Genomic DNA, 17,562 nt, shown 5'->3' with positions numbered 1-17,562 from the left:
GAGCCAAACTCGCGTCACTGCATTCCAGCCTGTGCAACAGAGTAACACCCTGTCTGTCTCAATAGTAAAAAAAATAAATAAATAAAGTAAAAAAGGCTTTCCAAAAGCATGGAAAGACATTTCTTCTTCAGATTAGTATGGTTGTTTTGGGTTTTTTTCAGGCAGGGTCTTGCTCTGTTGTCCAGGCTGGAGTGCAGTGGTGAGACCATGGCTTCCTACAGCAGTGACCTCCTGGAGTCAAGCAATCCTCTCTCCTCAGCCTCCAGAGTAGCTGGACTACAGGCACAAGCCACCATGCCTGGGTAAATTTTTTAGTTTTTGTAGAGATGGGGTCTCCCTATGTTGGCCAGGCTGGGCTCAAACTCCTGGCCTCAAATGATCCATCTGCCTCAGCCTCCCAAAGTGCTGGGATTACAGGCCTGAGCCACCATGACCGGTCCGCACCCAGTGAATCTTAATATATCTATATCCCAGGCCCAACACAAGGGTTCCTAAGTGAATACAATGAACAAATGAACTACCAATCCTGAGTACTTCACAGTCACTGAAGAAGAAACTTAAATTCAGTTTCCAACCCCAGGAGACAGCTAGCTGGCTTCCCTTGGGCATCAGACATTGGAGAAGGACGCCCAAATGCCTCTGAGGCCTCAACCAAAAAGCCTGACTAATGCTGAGACAAGAGGCAGTTCTACGCAGTGGCAGACACACAGAAGCTCTGCAGTCACCCCCGAGTCCTCATGCCAGCTCCACCATCCACCTGCTCTGTAACCTCAGGCATGCCCCTTACCCTCTCTGAGCCTACTTCCTCATCCATTAAACGCACATCATAATGAAGACTTCCAAATCGCACGCAGCTACATAGTGCCCGCATTAGTTGGCCATGTCAAGGACTGTGGGGATGCACAGCCTGCTCATGTGAAACTGATGCATGCTCCAAGAACGCTGTCCCAGGACAGCGAGGCTTCCTGACAAGGCTGGAGGGGTCTGTCTCTCAGACCCGGTGATAGCAACTGCCGCACATGTCACACCTGCTGGTGGGGCCTCAGGTTTCCAATAAGTTCTGAGAAGAAAACTCGTCAGCCACAGAGTGACCTTCCAAAATGGGGTCCTCTACAGCTCTTTTGTTTTTTTGAGACACAGTCTCGCTCTGTTGCCCAGGCTGGAGTGCAGTGGTACAATCTCAGCTCACTGCAACCTCTACCTCCCAGGTTCAAGCAATTCTTCTGCCTCAGCCTCCCAAGTAGCTGGGATTACAGGCATGTGCCACCATGCCTGGCTAAGTTTTCTTTTTTTTTTTTTTTTAAGTAGAGACAGGGTTTCACCATGTTGGCCAGGCTGGTCTTGAACTCCTGACTTCAAGTGATCTGCCCACTTCAGCCTCCCAAAGTGTTAGGATTACAGGTGTGAGCCACCACACCCACCCTCTCCAGCTCTTAATGGTCACCTCTGCTTGGACACCCCACATAGGCTTTTGTGGACTGAGGCCCCCAGAAGCCCTCTCCCGGCGCCCGCCCAAATGCTCAGAGCAATCTGCACAGAGCCACCATGAGCTGAGCTGCACCTGTCACACTGAACAGGACCTGCCCAGCCCTCCTCGGCCATCCAGCCCCAGATGCCACTCCTGCCCACCTTCACACCCTCCAGGAGTGCCTGGGGGTCCTCGATGCCCTCGGGAACACACTTCTTGTTCTCCGGGAGGGATTCCAGTTTCTCCACCAGAGCTTTCAGGCCCTTCAGTTCAAACTCGGTGAGATGGGTCCATTTAGTAGAGACCTCCGTGGCGGGAGAGCCAGTGGGGGTCTTGGGGTAGTCTACGGGCAACGTGGTGGACTTCACGCTCTCCTCTGACTCGTTAGACAAAGTCCTTTTGAGGAACCGCAGGGCAGGTGCTTTGGGCTTCTTCCCGAGGGCCTCCTGGTCCTCAGAAGGCATGCTGGTGGGTGAAGCGGAGCCATCGGTGGGCGGTTTGGGTGCCCTGTCCCTGCCCTCGCCCTCCTCGTCCTTCTCCTCCTCCTCCTGAGGCTGCTGATCACAGGCCTCCTCCTCCATCTCCAGCCAGGAATCCGAAGAGAAGCCGTCTATGCTGGGCTTCCTCGGGGCATCTGTGGGGGAAGGGTCGCAAGAGAGACAGAGATGATGCCTAACTCCCTGCCAAGGTCTTTGGAACCTCCACTCGCCAAAAGTCCCCTTTACTCCACAGATCCAGCTTCTCTGACAATCCTAACGGTCAGTACCTCCAGCCTCTGGAAAGGCCATGCTGGACGCAGGTTCAGATCCCTACCCTGCTCCTTCCCGGTTGTGTACACCCACATGGGTTGCCTCACCTCTCTGAATACTGACACTTTATTTATTTATATAAAGACAGTCTCACTCAGTCGCCCAGGCTGGACTGTAGTGGCACTATCTCAGCTAGTTGCAACCTCTGCCTCCCGGATTCAAGTGATCCTCCTGCTGGGGCGCCCACCACACTCAGCTAGTTTTTTTTAAGCTTTATTTGTAGAGATGAGGTCTCACTATACTGCCCAGGCTGGTACCTGGCACTTTACTTTTTAATGTCTAAAAATAAGTCGAGCCTGGGTGCAGTGGTTCACACCTGTAATCCCTAAACTCTGGGGGGCCTAGGTGGGTGGATTGCTTGAGCCCAGGAGTTTGAGACCAGCCTGAGAAACATAGCGAAACCCCATCTCTACAAAAACTACACAAATTAGCTGGGTGTGATGATGTGCACTTGTAGTCCCAGCTACTTGGGAGGCTGAGATGGGAGGATCACTCGAGCCTGGGAGGTGGAGGCTGCAGTGAGCCATGAATGCGCCACTGCACTCCAACCTGGGCGACAGAGCAAGGCCCTGTCTCAAATAATAATAATAATAATAATACTAAAATAAAATAAAAACAAGTCTAAGAGAGCATTTATTATATGATTCAACTCATGTGAAATGTCCCGGGCAGGAGACGTCTATAGGGACAGAAAGTAGATGAGTTGCCTAGGGCTGGGGAAGAAGCGAGGAGGGGAGATAGAGACAACAGCTAAAGGGTATGGGTTTCTTTCTTTTTTTTTTTTTTTTTTTTTGAGACAGAGTCTCACTCTGTCGCCCAGGCTGGAGTGTAGTGGTGTGATCTCAGTTCACTGCAACCTCCACCTCCTGGGTTCAAGGGATTTTCCTGCCTCGGCCTCCCGAGTAGCTGGGATTACAGGTGCACCACCACACCCAGCTAATTTTTGTGTTTTTTAGTAGAGACGGGGTTTCACCATGTTGGTCAGGCTGGTCTCGAACTCCTAACCTCAGGGATCCACCCGCCTTGGCCTCCCAAAGTGCTAGGATTTTTTTTTTTTTTTTTTTTGAGACAGAGTCTCACTTTGTCAGCCAGACTGGAGTGCAATGGCACGATCTCAGCACACTGCAACCTCCACCTCCCAGGTTCAAGCGATTCTCCTGCCTCAGCCTCCCAAGTATGTGGGATTACAGGCATGTGCCACCACACTGGACTAATTTCATTTTTTTTTTTTTTTTTTTTTTTTGAGATGGAGTCTTGCTCTGTCGCCCAGCCTGGAGTGCAGTGGCCGGATCTCAGCTCACTGCAAGCTCCGCCTCCCGGGTTTACGCCATTCTCCTGCCTCAGCCTCCCGAGTAGCTGGGACTACAGGCGCCTGCCACCTCGCCCAGCTAGTTTTTTGTATTTTTTTTTTTTTTAGTAGAGACGGGGTTTCACCTTGTTAGCCAGGATGGTCTCAATCTCCTGACCTCAAGTGATCCACACACCTCAGCCTCCCAAAGTGCTGGGATTACAGGCGTGAGCTACCGCGCCCGGCCCCGGCCCTAGGTTTCTTTTCGCGGTGATGAAAATGTGAAATTGACTGCAGCAGTGGCTGTATGTATCTGTGAATAGACTGAAAACCACTGGATTCTACACTTGCAATGGTGAATTGTGTGATACAGGAACTATATCCCAATAGAGCTGTTTTAAAAATGGAAGGCAAAGGAAACATCCTCGGAAGGCCGTGGTGTGGAGGACACAGGTACCCCGGGCACAGGCAGTGGCACACAGCAGCTCTGGATGGAGGGAGTGTCTCCCTCACGTTGTCCCTTCTCATTGGCAGATGGACTGGGAGAGTCAGAGGGAAAACAGTGGCAAGAAAACATAAGGAAGATGTGGGTACCGATTACCCAAGCACCACCTCGAGATTTCCTCCTGTGCCTGTGAATGGAAAGTTCTTCTTCTGTCCTACATATCCAAGTGAGAGAACCAACCCTCGGCTTCCTGGCCTGGGGACTGCAGACACTCAGAAAGCCTCTCGCTCTCCCCAGCCTCTGTCCCCGGGGGATCGTGGAGTTACTGCGATCATAGCGGCTCTCACGCTATTTCAGGATCATTTCCCTTCTCTCCTACCAGGCTGGGAGCTCCAGAAGGGCAGGTTGTAGGGTTTCGGGACTTTCCAACCCCCGATTATCACATCACTAGGCGGGAACGAGGCTCGCGACAGACCTCACAGGCAAAGACTTCCCAGCAATGGCCCCAGAGGAAACACTGGTTCCCCATCATACGCCCAGCCTGGAACCCCTGAACGTCATTAGGGATGGGGCATAAGGGAAGGCACAGAAGAAGCTTACTGTAAAGGGGGAAAAAAAAGAATCTAAAAATCCTAGAGGCTGCAGGAGAAATTGTGCAGACCCTCAAGGAGATGGACTAGTCTCATCTTTCTATCCCCTGGTAAAAAAAAAAAAAAAAAAGATGCTGTGTCTGAGATGCTGCAGACTCTACATCATCCAGGAAAACCCCTGCATGACAACAGCTCAGATATAGTCGAGAGGAATCACGTTCTTCCTCTAGATTGCTGGTCGGGGCTTGCAGTCACAGCCAGATGCAACTTCAGAGCAGGCGTCTGGGAGTCAAGATTCAAGGGCAGAGTCGTGTTGAGGGAATGATGTCTCTTTAAGCACTGGCAGCAGGGCAGGGCACTACAGCGGCTCCAAACACTCTCTTCTGCTCCTCCAAGCCCACACCACCTGCCCTGGTCACCCCTCCTGCTGCCTCAAAGACGACCTTGAGTTTTCGGGGACTGGCTGCATCTCACAGGACTGCTCTTACACAGATAAAAACCCAACCTCCGGGTGCAGGAGGAAAAATCAGCTGGTGTCCAAGTAAGAGCCAAAAGAAGGAGGATTCTCTGCTCTGTGGGGTGATTCTGTTTTAGCAGCCAAGCCCGGGGCGGCCCCAACCTGCATCTGCACAGCCATGGGCTGGAGGCCACACACGTGACTCTTTTGGGGATCCGAGCTCATTTTCTTGGACTCTGTATTCCAGGTGGGAAACTGACAAGAATGGCTTCCCCTGAGGGGTTCCTAGGATTCTGCCCAATACACTGATTCAACGAATCCCCAGAACACAGGGAGTGTGAGATGATTTCTGCCCCAGCTGTGCAGCCGAGGCCGTGGGCTCCCTCCGGTTCACTCACCAATAAGCATCGACTCCCTCTGGTATTCCTGAGTGAGGTGGGAGCGCTGGGTCACACAGTACACGTATCTCTCCAGGACATACCAGCACATCTCATAGTAGAAGGGGTAACGGAATTTGGGCTGCACCTGAAAACAAAGACGCAGGCAGGCAGAGGTCAGTTTCCAGAGGGCGCAGGGGGAAGGAGGGAGAGAAGTGCGGGGCTAGCTCCCTGCGGGTGAGGGTCACTGTCGTCATCTTAGCGAGAGCATGGATGGTGGGGGGAGAAATGGTGGGGAGCTGGAAGCGGGATGCCGGCAGCATGCACAAATGAGGCGGAGGACAAGGCCCGCATGAGCGCCTCATCTCAAAGGTCCCTGAGCTGCACGCCCCGGAGGTTGGATAGGGGCCACTTGGTGCTCCTGTAAGATGCAGAAAAACAGAATTCTCCCCTGAGCTGCCTGCAGAGAGTGTGGGCACTTGCAGGTGGGAGCCGCTGCCTGATCCTAGCTACTACAGACATAGGTTCCTACTTGTTTCTGAAAATTCCTGCACAGATTCTGCTGCTCCTCCCTCCCGCTTAAAAACCAGAAATCAACTCCCAAGCCTTACCCATTTGCAGACAGGTAATGGAGCCTCCTCCTGCTCTTTGGGAGGGAGGCCAGGCCAGTGGACCAATGAGGGTGAGAGGGTGTGGCCTCGCCTACCTCCCGGGGTGGGGCCTTGCAGGGGTCCACCTCCTGCTCCTCCCCACACCCACCTGGCACTGCCCAGCCTGCAGGGCCACAAGGGCTCCCTCAGACACAGGTCCCAGGTATGACCTGAGACCATCGTGATGCTGAGCTGAGGGAGACACACCAGGTCTGGAGCAGGAGATCCCTTTTGTCTCACCTCCCTTTTATAAAAACAGCGAGGGTCTCACTCTGTCACCTAGGCTGGAGTGCAGTGGCACGGTCATGGCTCACTCAGCCTCGACCTCCTGGGCTCAAGCGACCCTCCTGCTTCAGCCCTGTGAGTAGCTGGGACTACAGGCGCGCACCACCACGCCTGGCTGGGGTTTTTTGTATTTTTTGCAGAGATGGGGTTTACCATGTTGCTGGCTGGTTGTTTATCATAGAAGAGGAAGTAAAGGTGGAGACAGCTTTGTGTACTAGAACTGTCAAAAGGCCTGAGCCCTGGGAGATTCCACAGAGGGCAGTTCAGGGTCCGTACAGGTGAGATGTCACCGAAAGATGGGAAGGAAGCAACGTCACTGATGGCCCCAACACAAGGATGGAACAAGGTCCCTGGCACCCATACGGGGCCTCTCCTGCAGAGGCCACACGACGGTCTTACACGCCCACACTCACACCTTGCTCCTTGGCTCTCTTGTCAAGGGGGAGAGCCAGAGAGCCGTCCTTCCCTCCCTGATCTTATGCAAACTCAGGGAATTGGATGGTGAACAATAACCGTCTCCCACCTTCTAGTCACATTGCCCTGCCCCTAATATCTTCACTCCCCTAATCGCACTCCCCCATCCCCTCATTCACACTCTCCTAACCCCCAATCACACTCTCCACCCTCTCTAATCACACTCCCCAATCCCCTAATCGCACTCTCCCACCGTCCCCAAATCATACTTCCCAACCCCAATCACTCCCCAACCCCTACTCACACTCCCCACCCCAATCACACTCCCCACCCCAATCACACTCCCCACCCACATCACACGCCCACACCCCAATCAACACCCCCACCCCCTCTAAGCAAACTGCCCACCCAAATCACAACTCCCACCCCCAATCACACTCCCCACTCCATCAAACTCCACCCCAATCCACTCCCCACCCCAATCACACTCCCGCACCCAATCACACTCACCACCACCAGCACCTCCCCACCCCCAATCACACTCCCACTCATCCCAAACTCCCACCCCCAAGCACACGCCCCACCCCCAATCACACTCCCCACCCCCAAGCACACTCCCCACACCAATCAAAACTCCCACTCCATCAAAACTCCCCCACCCCAATCACACCCCCCCCCCCAATCACACTCCCCACCCCAATCACACTCCCCACCCCCCAATCACACGCCCCACCCCCAATCACACTCCCCACTCCATCAAATCCCCACCCCAATCACACTCCCCACCCCCATCACACTCCCCACCCCCAATCAACTCACCCCCCACCCCAATCACACTCCCCACTCCATCAAATCCCCACCCCATCACACTCCCCACCCCAATCACACTCCCACCCCAATCACACTCCCCACCCCAATACACTCCCCACTCCATCAAACTCCCCACCCCAATCACACTCCCCCCCAATCACACTCCCCACCCCAATCACACTCCCCACCCCCAATCACACTCCCCACCCCCAATCACTCTCCACTCCATCAAACTCCCCACCGCAATCACACTCCCCACCCTCAATCACACTCCCCACCCCCAATCACACTCCCCACTCCATCAAACTCCCCACCCCAATCACACTCCCCACCCCAATCACACTCCCCACCCCAATCACACTCCCACCCCAATCACATCCCCACTCCATCAAACTCCCCACCCCAATCACACTCCCCATCCCAATCACACTCCCCACCCCAATCACAATCCCCACCCCCAATCACACTCCCCACTCCATCAAACTCCCCACCCCAATCACACTCCCCACCCCAATCACACTCCCCACTCCATCAAACTCCCCACCCCAATCACACTCCCCACCCCAATCACACTCCCCACCCCCAATCACACTCCCCACCCAATCACACTCCCCACCCCCATCACACTCCCCACCCCCAATCACACTCCCCACCCCCAATCACACTCCCACCCCAATCACACTCCCCACCCCAATCACACTCCCCACCCCAATCACACTCCCCACTCCATCAAACTCCCCACCCCAATCACACTCCCCACCCCCAATCACACTTCCCACCCCAAATCACACTCCCCACTCCATCAAACTCCCCCCCCCAATCACACTCTCCAACCCCTCTAATCACACTCCCCACCCTCCTATTCACACTCCCCACCCAATCACTCCCCACCCCATCACACTCCCCATCCCCCAATCACACCCCCATCCCCCAATCACACTCCCCACTCCCTAATCACACCCCACCCTTCTAATCACACTCCCCAACCTCCCAATCACACTCCCCACCCCCCAATCACACTGCCCACCCCAAATCACACTCCCCATCTTCCTATTCACACTCCCCACCCCCGTAATCACTCTCCACCCCCTCTAATCACACTCCCCAACCCCTCTAATCACACTTCCCACCCCCCAATACACTCCTCACTCCCCATACTCCCCACCCCAACCACTCTGCCACCCCCTAATCACACTCTCTACCCCCCATCACACTCCCCACCCCCTCTACTTACACTCCCCACCCCCCCAATCACACTCCCCACCCCAATCACATTCCCCACCCCCAATCACACTCCCCATCCCCCAATCACACTCACCATCCCCCTAATCAAACTCCCCACCCCCTCTAATCACACTCCCCACCCCCCTAATCACACTCCCCAGCCTCCTACTCACACTCTCTCCCCCTCCCCAAATCGCACTGGCCCACCCCCACTGCCCTGCTCTCTGCTGACAATAAACAGGTGACATTCCCCATCTGGGACAAAGACAACCAGAAGCCGACCTCGGTTCTCCTTTTGCCCTAAAATGCTATTTTCCTACATTTCTCAAAGTGCGCATCTGGAAAAGGCCCAAACCCAGTGTCTCTGAGAGTCCTGCCTCTCACTCAGCTCCTGGCCTCAAGGCCTCCTCCCATTGCGGGGCCTCCTCTCTCTGCCTGCACACTGGGTGCTGGGCTCTGCCTGCCTCTGATGGATGGAATGCTTTGCAATGCGATCATGGCCACCACATGCTCTTCAGCCCCCAGGGGGATGCACAGAGTGGGGACTATCACCTAGCGGTTTCCTTGGCTCCAGCTCCTTTCCTGAGATCCCCAGTTTCAGTGCTGGGAGAACAGTCATCTTTTCTCATAGTTACTAGATCGGTGCCCTCTGGAGTGTAAAACAGAGGGCCTCCTAGGCATGAAGCAAACCTTGATTTCTTATGAAGAAGGGTTTAGGGGACCTCAGCCCCACCTCTATTCAAAAGAAAGGGACAAAAGATTTTGGAAGAAATTACCAATACCTAAAAAGCAGGCTGAGGACAGACAGACCCCCATCCACATTTCCTGACATGAGACTTGATGCATAAATCTCTGAAGTCGGCTTTGACTTTTCAAATCTTTTTGACACTGTCCAAGTCACTCTACTCAGACACCATGACCACCTGGGAATCTTTCTAAATCGGGGGAAAAAATTGGGGGGCTGCATTTCAGGAGGAAAAGATAAGTCTCCCTTCTTTGTTGCTGAACCCAAGGGAAACCAGCTGGGTGAAAACAAATGCTGATGAAGGAATTCAAATTTATTTTTTCATTTTATTTTTTTTTTCCAAGAGAGGACTGTGGGAAACAAAAATTTGCAAAGAATTGACTTACAAACAGGTTGTCGCCTTCCACCCTTCGCCTTCAAAAGGTTTCAGCCACATGCCTGGGGACATTAAACATACGGTTGCTCAACATTATTTGTTGACAGACTCGGAGCCTCACCAAATTGAGTTAACCAACGTCAGTCCAAAACAAAAGGCAAGGCAGTCACAAGGCATGCAATGCTCCCAGCCTGCAGGTCATCCGTCTACCAGAGGACCTCAGGTGCCACCTCAGCCCTTCCTCAGGGGCCCAAGTCATCTTCAAGCTGAGTGACCTCAGGAGATGACAATGAAAGTTTCTCAAGTGTATCTAGAACTCCCAGGTCACAAGGACTTGAAAAAGTCAAAATGTGAGAGTGGGTGGAAGTGTCCTACAATTTGTTTTTCTCCTGGAAAAAAAAAAAAAAAAAAAAAAAATCAATGAAAAAAAAAAAAAACCCAAGGATAGGGGGAAGGGGAGAGGGAAGGTAAATTATTTGCAATTTCCAAATAGATTCACTGGCTGTGAGGGAATGGGGCATGTCGGCATTACCTTTTCTGGGAAGGCTGCTTTCACTAGAGCCATTGGGTGGGGAGGGGGGGTGGGGAGATAAATAAAAGATAAATATAAGAGAGATGGCAGTTTAATGATCATTTGGACCATATCTATTCCTTATCAACCTAACTGAAGTTAAAAGAATGTAGTGATTATCAAGATGTTTTAGGTACCAAATGCACAACATATCCACTCGTTGCCATCACTCTTTCATCACTCTTCACAGCTTCAGGATGAGGGGAAGGGGAGATTTCACCTACAAGGGCTGGGGAATGGAAATCCACCAGTCCCCAAATGCCTGTATCTGTTTGTGCCGCCTCGTGGGCAGTGACACTGCAGGACGGGGTCACCTATCATCTTGCCAGAAAAATTTAAATGGTGAGGGTAAGATACAGCTTCCTAGGGAACCCTGGAGTTCCCTAGTTTAGATAGGGGTCCCCATCTTGGGCCACAAAGGCAAATTATTTTTCTTTTTTTCTTTTCTTTTTTTTTTTTTTTTTTGAGATGGAGTCTCACTCTGTTGCCCAGGCTGGAGTGCAGTGGCTCAATCTAAGCGCACTGCAACCTCCACCTCCTGGGTTCAAGCAATTCTCCTGCCTCAACCTACCGATTAGCTGGGACTACAGGCGTGCACCACCACGCCTGGCTGATTTTTGTATTTTTTCAGTAAAGATGAGGTTTCACCATGTTGGCCAGGCCGGTCTTCAACTCCTGACCTCAGATCATCCGCCTGCCTTGGCCTCCCAAAGTCCTGGGATTACAGGCGTGAGCAACCGGCGCCCGGCCAGGCAAATCCTTTTTCTAAGACAAAGCCACACCATGGAGCTTGGAGACGGATGATTCTCTCTTTCCCACCTCTGGCATTTGGTTTCCAGGCAAAGCCATGTTTTAGGACTCTTAAAACACCTTTTTTTTTTTTTCTTTTTTTTGAGATGGAGTTTTGCTCTTGTTGCCCAGGCTGGAGTGCAGTGGTGCAATCTCAGCTTACTGCAACCTTTGCCTCCTGGGTTCAAGCGATTCTCCTGCCTCAGCCTCCCAAGTAACTGCGATTACAGGCATGCACCACCAAGCCTGGCTAATTTTTGTATTTTTAGTAGAGACGGGGTTTCACCATGTTGGCCAGGTTGATCTCGAACTCCTGACCTCAGGTAATCCCCCCACCTCAGCCTCCCAAAAGTGCTGCGATTACAGGCGTAAGCCACCATGCCCAGCCTTTAAAACACTATTTTTAAATGGCCATAACCTTCTTAAGAAAGCTCTCAGGGCTGTAAACAATGAAGCTGTAGTGAGCTGACAAGGGGCCCTGGCATCTTATCTGGTTCCAGAACTCCCTCCCCAGTACCTTTTGTTTGCCTTGGCTCCTAAGGCATAAACAATTGGGCCTAGTAGCCATGCCCCTCTCCCAAGATTAGAAATCAAAGCAGATTAAACAGCCTGCCGCGTTCCCAGCCCAGTCTGCCCAGAGCCCCCCGCTGCCAGCCTGCTTCACTGAAACCAGATGGGGTGCCCACTCAAGGGAAGGGACAGTAAGCCCCGGTGGGGGAGCAGACCTGCCGTTCTCAATGAGGATGTGATATATTTCACATAAGCTCAGTGTGACACTCGGGGTCCGGCCAGCACCCTGCCAATCGTCATGGGTGGGGGAGGGGAGCTGGGCTCCTAAGGGAACCATGGGGCCCAAATCCACTGACTTTACAATTGAATTCCCGGGGGGGTGGGGTGGTTGTCCAGCAAGTTGCCATAGCCTTTAGAAATCCCAGCCTGACTCCCGCTTTCAGGAATTGCCTGAAAAGTCGTGGACCTGACTTCTAGTAGATTTCTCCGTCTCTATTCCACACATCTGCTCGTGCACAAACTGGCCTGTACTCCAGGACAGGCCAAAGAACAGTTGGCCGGAGCCCCAGACAGCATTGACCCAGACTGTGAGATGGCCGCTTGTGTCCAAACAGTGCCTTTCTTCTCCTGAACGCCAAGGGGCAGCTCCTCCAGACCAGGGTGGCGGCTGGCCTTCCCCAGGTGGGAAGGGGATGGCAGGCCACACAGAAGCGAGGGGAGAAAGTCCACAAAACGAGGGCCTCCCACGGGGCCCCAGTCCAGACCCAGGTCTCTGCAGATCTAGACGTCATGCGTCCATCTGAAGAGGTACACACGCCTCGCAACATCTGACCACCGAACACAGCTCCGAGTGGTCTCCAGGAAACCCCTAGACAAGGGCCCGCAATGCTGAGACTATTCAATGTTCGGATACAAAGGAGGTAGCTAATACTTTGCTCATGTATGTGATTTTGTGCAAACCAAGGCCTGAAAACAAGACCAGCAGAGACAGGGGCTCGGTACAGAGCAGGTGCCCTTGTGAGAACTCTCCTTAGATCTATGCAGAGCAACACCTCACCAGGGCAAAAAGTCATCTCAGAGGCAAATCCCAAGAAGAAATGGTGTGGTCTGGCTACAGAATGGAGTATTATTCAGCTATGAAAAGGAATGAAGCTCTGGCACATGCTACAATGTGGATGAACCTGGAAATCATTATGCTACGTGAAAGAAACCAGACACAAAAGACCACATATTGAATGACTCCATTTACATCAAATGTCCAGAATAGGCAAATCCACAGAGATAGAAAATAGATTAGGGCTAGCCAGGGGAAAGGCAGGGAGAAACAGGAAGTGACTGCTTGTGGGTACAAGGTTTCTTTTTGGAGTGATGAAAATGTTCTGGAATTAGTGGTGATGATGATACAACCTTGTAAACACACTAAAAACCACTGAATTGTATACTTTGAACGGTAAGTTTTAGGGTACATGAATTATATCTCAATTTAAATAAAATAAAATGAATATTTGAATAGCTGTGTTGAAAAAACAGGAACTAGTAGAACGAGAAATGGGCCTTCTTTTGCCCCAAGTCTCCAGGTTTTTGTTTTGTTTTGTTTTGTTTTGTTTTGTTTTATGTATGAGACAGGTCTGGCTCTGTTGCCCAGGATGGAGTGCAGTGGCGCGATCTCAGTTCACTGCAACCTCCACCTCCCAGGCTCAAACCACCCTCCCACCATAGCCTCCCAAGTGGCTGGGACTACAGGCTCGCACCACCACACCTGGCTTTTTGGTATTTTTGGTAAAGACAGGGTTTCATCATGTTGGCCACGCTGGTCTCGAACTCCTGACCTCAAGTGATCCACCCACCTCGGCCTCCTAAAGTGCTGGGATTACAGGCGTGAGCCACCACGCCTGGCCCCAAGTCTTCAGTTTTTTACCCAGTTTGGGACTTGTCTTACGTGCCTGGGGACACGTGATCAAGTCCTAGTATGAGAAAGGCGGTGGCAAGGTCGGGCCACTTGTCCTTTTCAGGGACACTCATGGAGCAAAGGACACACATCAGTTACCTGAGCCTCCACCCTTGGTCCTAGGACATGGGGTGAGTAAGGGAAACTTGATGTGTGGGAAACTAGCACTGTCCCCATCAAGGGCAGAGAAAAGCCTCGGCCCCAGGGAACTAGGGACGTCCCCAGCACATATGGAGACTAGCTCAGAGACAGTACCCAGGGGGACTCAGACACTGGCTTCCTCAGGGTCTCTCCCCAGTCAGATCTGGGGTCCCTGGGGAAAACACATAGCCAAGACCTGACCTCAGACCAGGCCAGGCCCTTCCAAGGTCCACAACCACCCTCCAAACAACAGTGACCAAATCCCCCAATCCCTCGCACCACTTTCTCCATGTGAGGAGGAGGAAGAGGCAGGGTCCCTGAAATCTCACGGTGCTTTCTCAGAGGTACTTCCTCTTCCACAAGGGGGTTTTGGCTGCCCCCAACCTGGAGGTGAACAGAAACTCCAGGGCCTCCGGGTGGGGCTCCTGCGGGCATTCCCCTGCCCTCCGCCCTGCAGAACCAGAACTGAGGCCAGCTTGAGGCAGGAAGCGGGAGGGAGAGGGGCAACTGTGGAGGACTTCAGCATGACCTGTCCCACACACGGAGCACCGGCAGAGCTCAGGGGCCGGGCGTGCACGCGAGGAGAGAAGGGAACCTCCTTACCCGCGTCCTGTCCTCGATCTCGTAGATCCGCAGCTGCATGGGCACGTTAAAGCTGTGCAGGATGTTTCCGCCGAATACCAAAGAGTCTACAGGGGTGTAGACAGCATGGATCCAACCTGAGGTGGGAAGGGCAAGGAGAGGATGAGTCGCTGGCCCCTGTGGGCTCCCACACCTCACAAGGCTGCAGGGAGGGACAGCGAGCGTGCAGGAGAGAGCAGGGAGTGGAGAAGAGCAGCCAGGGCCTGAAGCAGCGGTGCCCAGCGATGCCTGCTGCAGAACACCCAGGCCTGGGTCGCCGAGAAGACTCACACTTGCAGCCCCGAGCAGCGACTGCCCGGCTCAAGTCAGGAGCTGGGAAGCTGCAGATCAGCCCCCACTTCTTGAGTATGATGACAAAAGCTTCCTCCGGGGACCTGGCTGCAATGGCCAGCAGAGAGGCAGGCCCTTTCCCCACCTACACGTGGGCCAGGGAGTCTTGCCTCCCCTCCCAGGTGGCACATACGTCCAGAGCCTTTCCTCACCATCCCAAAGGGGTCACAAAGGATGGCTTGGAACCATGACAAAGGAGTGACGTCTTGCCAGAGCTGCAGGACCCAAGCACTTTCCTCCGCCCAAGTCCATCTTCTTGTCATCAAACTCCACCCAGGCCCCTTTCCACACGGTCTCCTTGGTCACACAACGCCTGCATGCCCCCCTCAGCTCTGCCCTCAACTCTGCCCCACGGGCTGCTGGCTGCTGGTAAGTCTCTCCTGCAGCTTCTCACAGCTGGGAGCTGCAGGGTTTCCACAGTCACCATCACAGGGGAAATGGGAGCAGGGCCAGGTGTAGTGGTGCACCTCTGTGATCCCGGCACTTTGGGAGGCTGAGGCGGGAAGATGGCTTGAGCTCAGGAGTTTGAGATCAGCCCAGGAAATATAGTAAGACCTCACCTCTAAAAAAATAAATAAATAGCAGGGCATGGTGGTGCACACCTGTTGCCCCAGCTACTCAGGAGGCTGCGGTGGGAGGATCACTTGAGCTCCAGAGTTCGAGGCTTCAGTGAGCTGTGATAACGCCCCTGCACTCCAGTCTGGGTAAGAGAGCAAGACCATCTCAAAGAGAAAAAAAAAAAGGACAACAGAGGGCCCACCTTGTGCCAGGCACAGTGGTCTAAGGGCTTTCTGGGCCTTAACTCATTAATTCTCATGCAATCCCTAAAAAGTGTATACTATATTCAACCTCAATTTACAGATGAGGGCCAGGCACGGTGGCTTATGCCTATAATCCCAGCACTTTGGAAGGTCGAGGCAGAAGGATCACCTGAGGTCAGGAGTTCGAGACCAGCCTGGCCAATATGGCGAAACCCGTCTCTACTAAAAATACAAAAATTAGCCAGGCGTGGTGGCACATGCCTATAATCCCAGCTACTCGGGAGGCGAAGGCATGAGAATTCCTTGAACCCGGGAGGTGGAGGTTGCAGTGAGCCAAGATAGCGCCACTGTACTCCAGCCTGGGGGACAAAGTCAAAAACAACAACAAAAATTACGGATGAGGAAAGTGAGGCACAGAAAAATGAAGTCACCTATCAGGATTTTGAGCCTGGGAAGTCAGGCTCCGCATGGTCCATGAAGGCTGGGAGAAAGCGCCTCATTCACTGGGACGCAGAGCTAACGCATCGCAATTCACAGTGGTCATACTGCAAGTACTCAGGTGACGTGTGTGGCTCCTGGCTGCCGGGTCACACAGCGTGGGGCTAGGGGATGGGCAGGAGGAGAATCAACCCCAATTCACAGATGCTGAAACTGAGGGCACAAAGCAGGAAGTCACTTGCTGAACGAATCACAGCTGGCAAGCGACAGCAGCTCTGTTTTTAGCCACCACGCTGTACAGCTGCCGCTGCATTAATGGCTCCGCACAGGCCTGCGAGTCCCGGGGGACAGGCAGGGAAATACAGAGGGGAGGCAAAAGGAGAAACGCAGAGAGAAATAAGGACAAGGGCGGACAGAGGCGGAGCGACTCACAGTGAAGGACAGAGGAGGGTCGGCTGGGGGAAGGGTGCAGCAGAGGGAAGGGTGGCGGCACCCCAAGACCCTGCACCCTGAAGGGCCTGGCCCTGGAGGCCGCTGTCCCCTCCTCTCCTGGCCATGCACTTTATTCTTTTGCTCTGAGGAAAATTACAGCAATTGCCCCTGCCCCCCAAGCCCGAGCGGTTCCAGTCTCTTTCCCCCAATGAAACACGCCAGCCCTGAGTCATGGGTGGTCACCGCTGCTGGGAGCAACGCTACCACCTGGAAGACAGCACAGACTGCGAGGCCACTGCTGGCATCTGCAATGGACACTCAGCCGCTGGCTCTCCCCACCAGGGCAACGCATGGAACAGAGCTGGCCATCCTCAGGGGAGAGCAAGGCAAAGCTCATCACCAGGAGCCCAGTGCTGCCCAGTAAAAGCACGAGGGCTTTGCTTTAGGGAACCTCATTCTGTGCCTGGCTTCCAGAGCCTCTGGCGGGGGCCATGAAAGACAGCTGCTGTGCTGACCAGGTGTGCAGTTGCAAGTGGCTGTCGAGCTCCCCACCTTCCCACCCCACCGCCTTCACCCTCCTCTGCACAGGAGCATGGCTGCCGCCCTGAAAGAGCCTCTGTCTCCACATCCACTTTAGTCTCCTGCCTCTGCTGCCTGCAGGCTGACCTCAACATTTCCATGTTTCCACCAAGTGGAACCAGGCTATTGAATGTTGTTATTGTCACCAGCCCCGTTATCCTGGCAACATTTCCTAGTTGTACAGGCAACGAGGATCGAGAAACCCCAACGAGAAAGCCCAAGTCCAGGGGCTGGGATTCCAGCCTGTCCCCTCCACTCCCCTCCCTTCTGGGGAACTTGCTGAGCAAGTCCTGAACCCATATAAGCAACTGGCATTGGTATCTGTGGTCGTCTCAGTCGATCATGAGGGCTCTGGTAGAGGATGGTGCCCATGTGCATCCATCTTTACCAGCCCTGGACTCTCCCTATTCTCCTGGCAGGTGCAGAGGCCGACACACCTGACTTACATCTGTTGCCCTGATGTGTGAGCAAAGAGGAACACAG

The 17,562-nt window shown here is 53.4% G+C and overlaps 1 protein-coding gene across 11 annotated transcripts in view; it reads right to left on the bottom strand.

Moving 5' to 3' along the window:
• The window catches only part of KDM2B (lysine demethylase 2B), a 159,031-nt gene that overhangs the window by 81,636 nt on the left and 59,833 nt on the right, over nt 1-17,562 (bottom strand). For all 11 annotated transcript variants that reach the window (XM_030939005.1, XM_030938999.1, XM_030938998.1 and 8 more), the window contains 3 exons: nt 14,501-14,616; nt 5,456-5,582; nt 1,630-2,102 (listed from right to left, as the gene is read on the bottom strand). In XM_030939005.1, the coding sequence (XP_030794865.1) occupies nt 1,630-2,102; nt 5,456-5,582; nt 14,501-14,616 (716 nt within the window). The remainder of the gene's footprint in view (nt 1-1,629; nt 2,103-5,455; nt 5,583-14,500; nt 14,617-17,562) is intronic.

Source organism: Rhinopithecus roxellana, chromosome 10 (assembly GCF_007565055.1).
Source record: "Rhinopithecus roxellana isolate Shanxi Qingling chromosome 10, ASM756505v1, whole genome shotgun sequence".
Taxonomy (NCBI): domain Eukaryota; kingdom Metazoa; phylum Chordata; class Mammalia; order Primates; family Cercopithecidae; genus Rhinopithecus; species Rhinopithecus roxellana.
The sequence above is the reverse complement of the archived record's forward strand: the minus strand, read 5'-3'. Positions and strand labels throughout refer to the sequence as shown.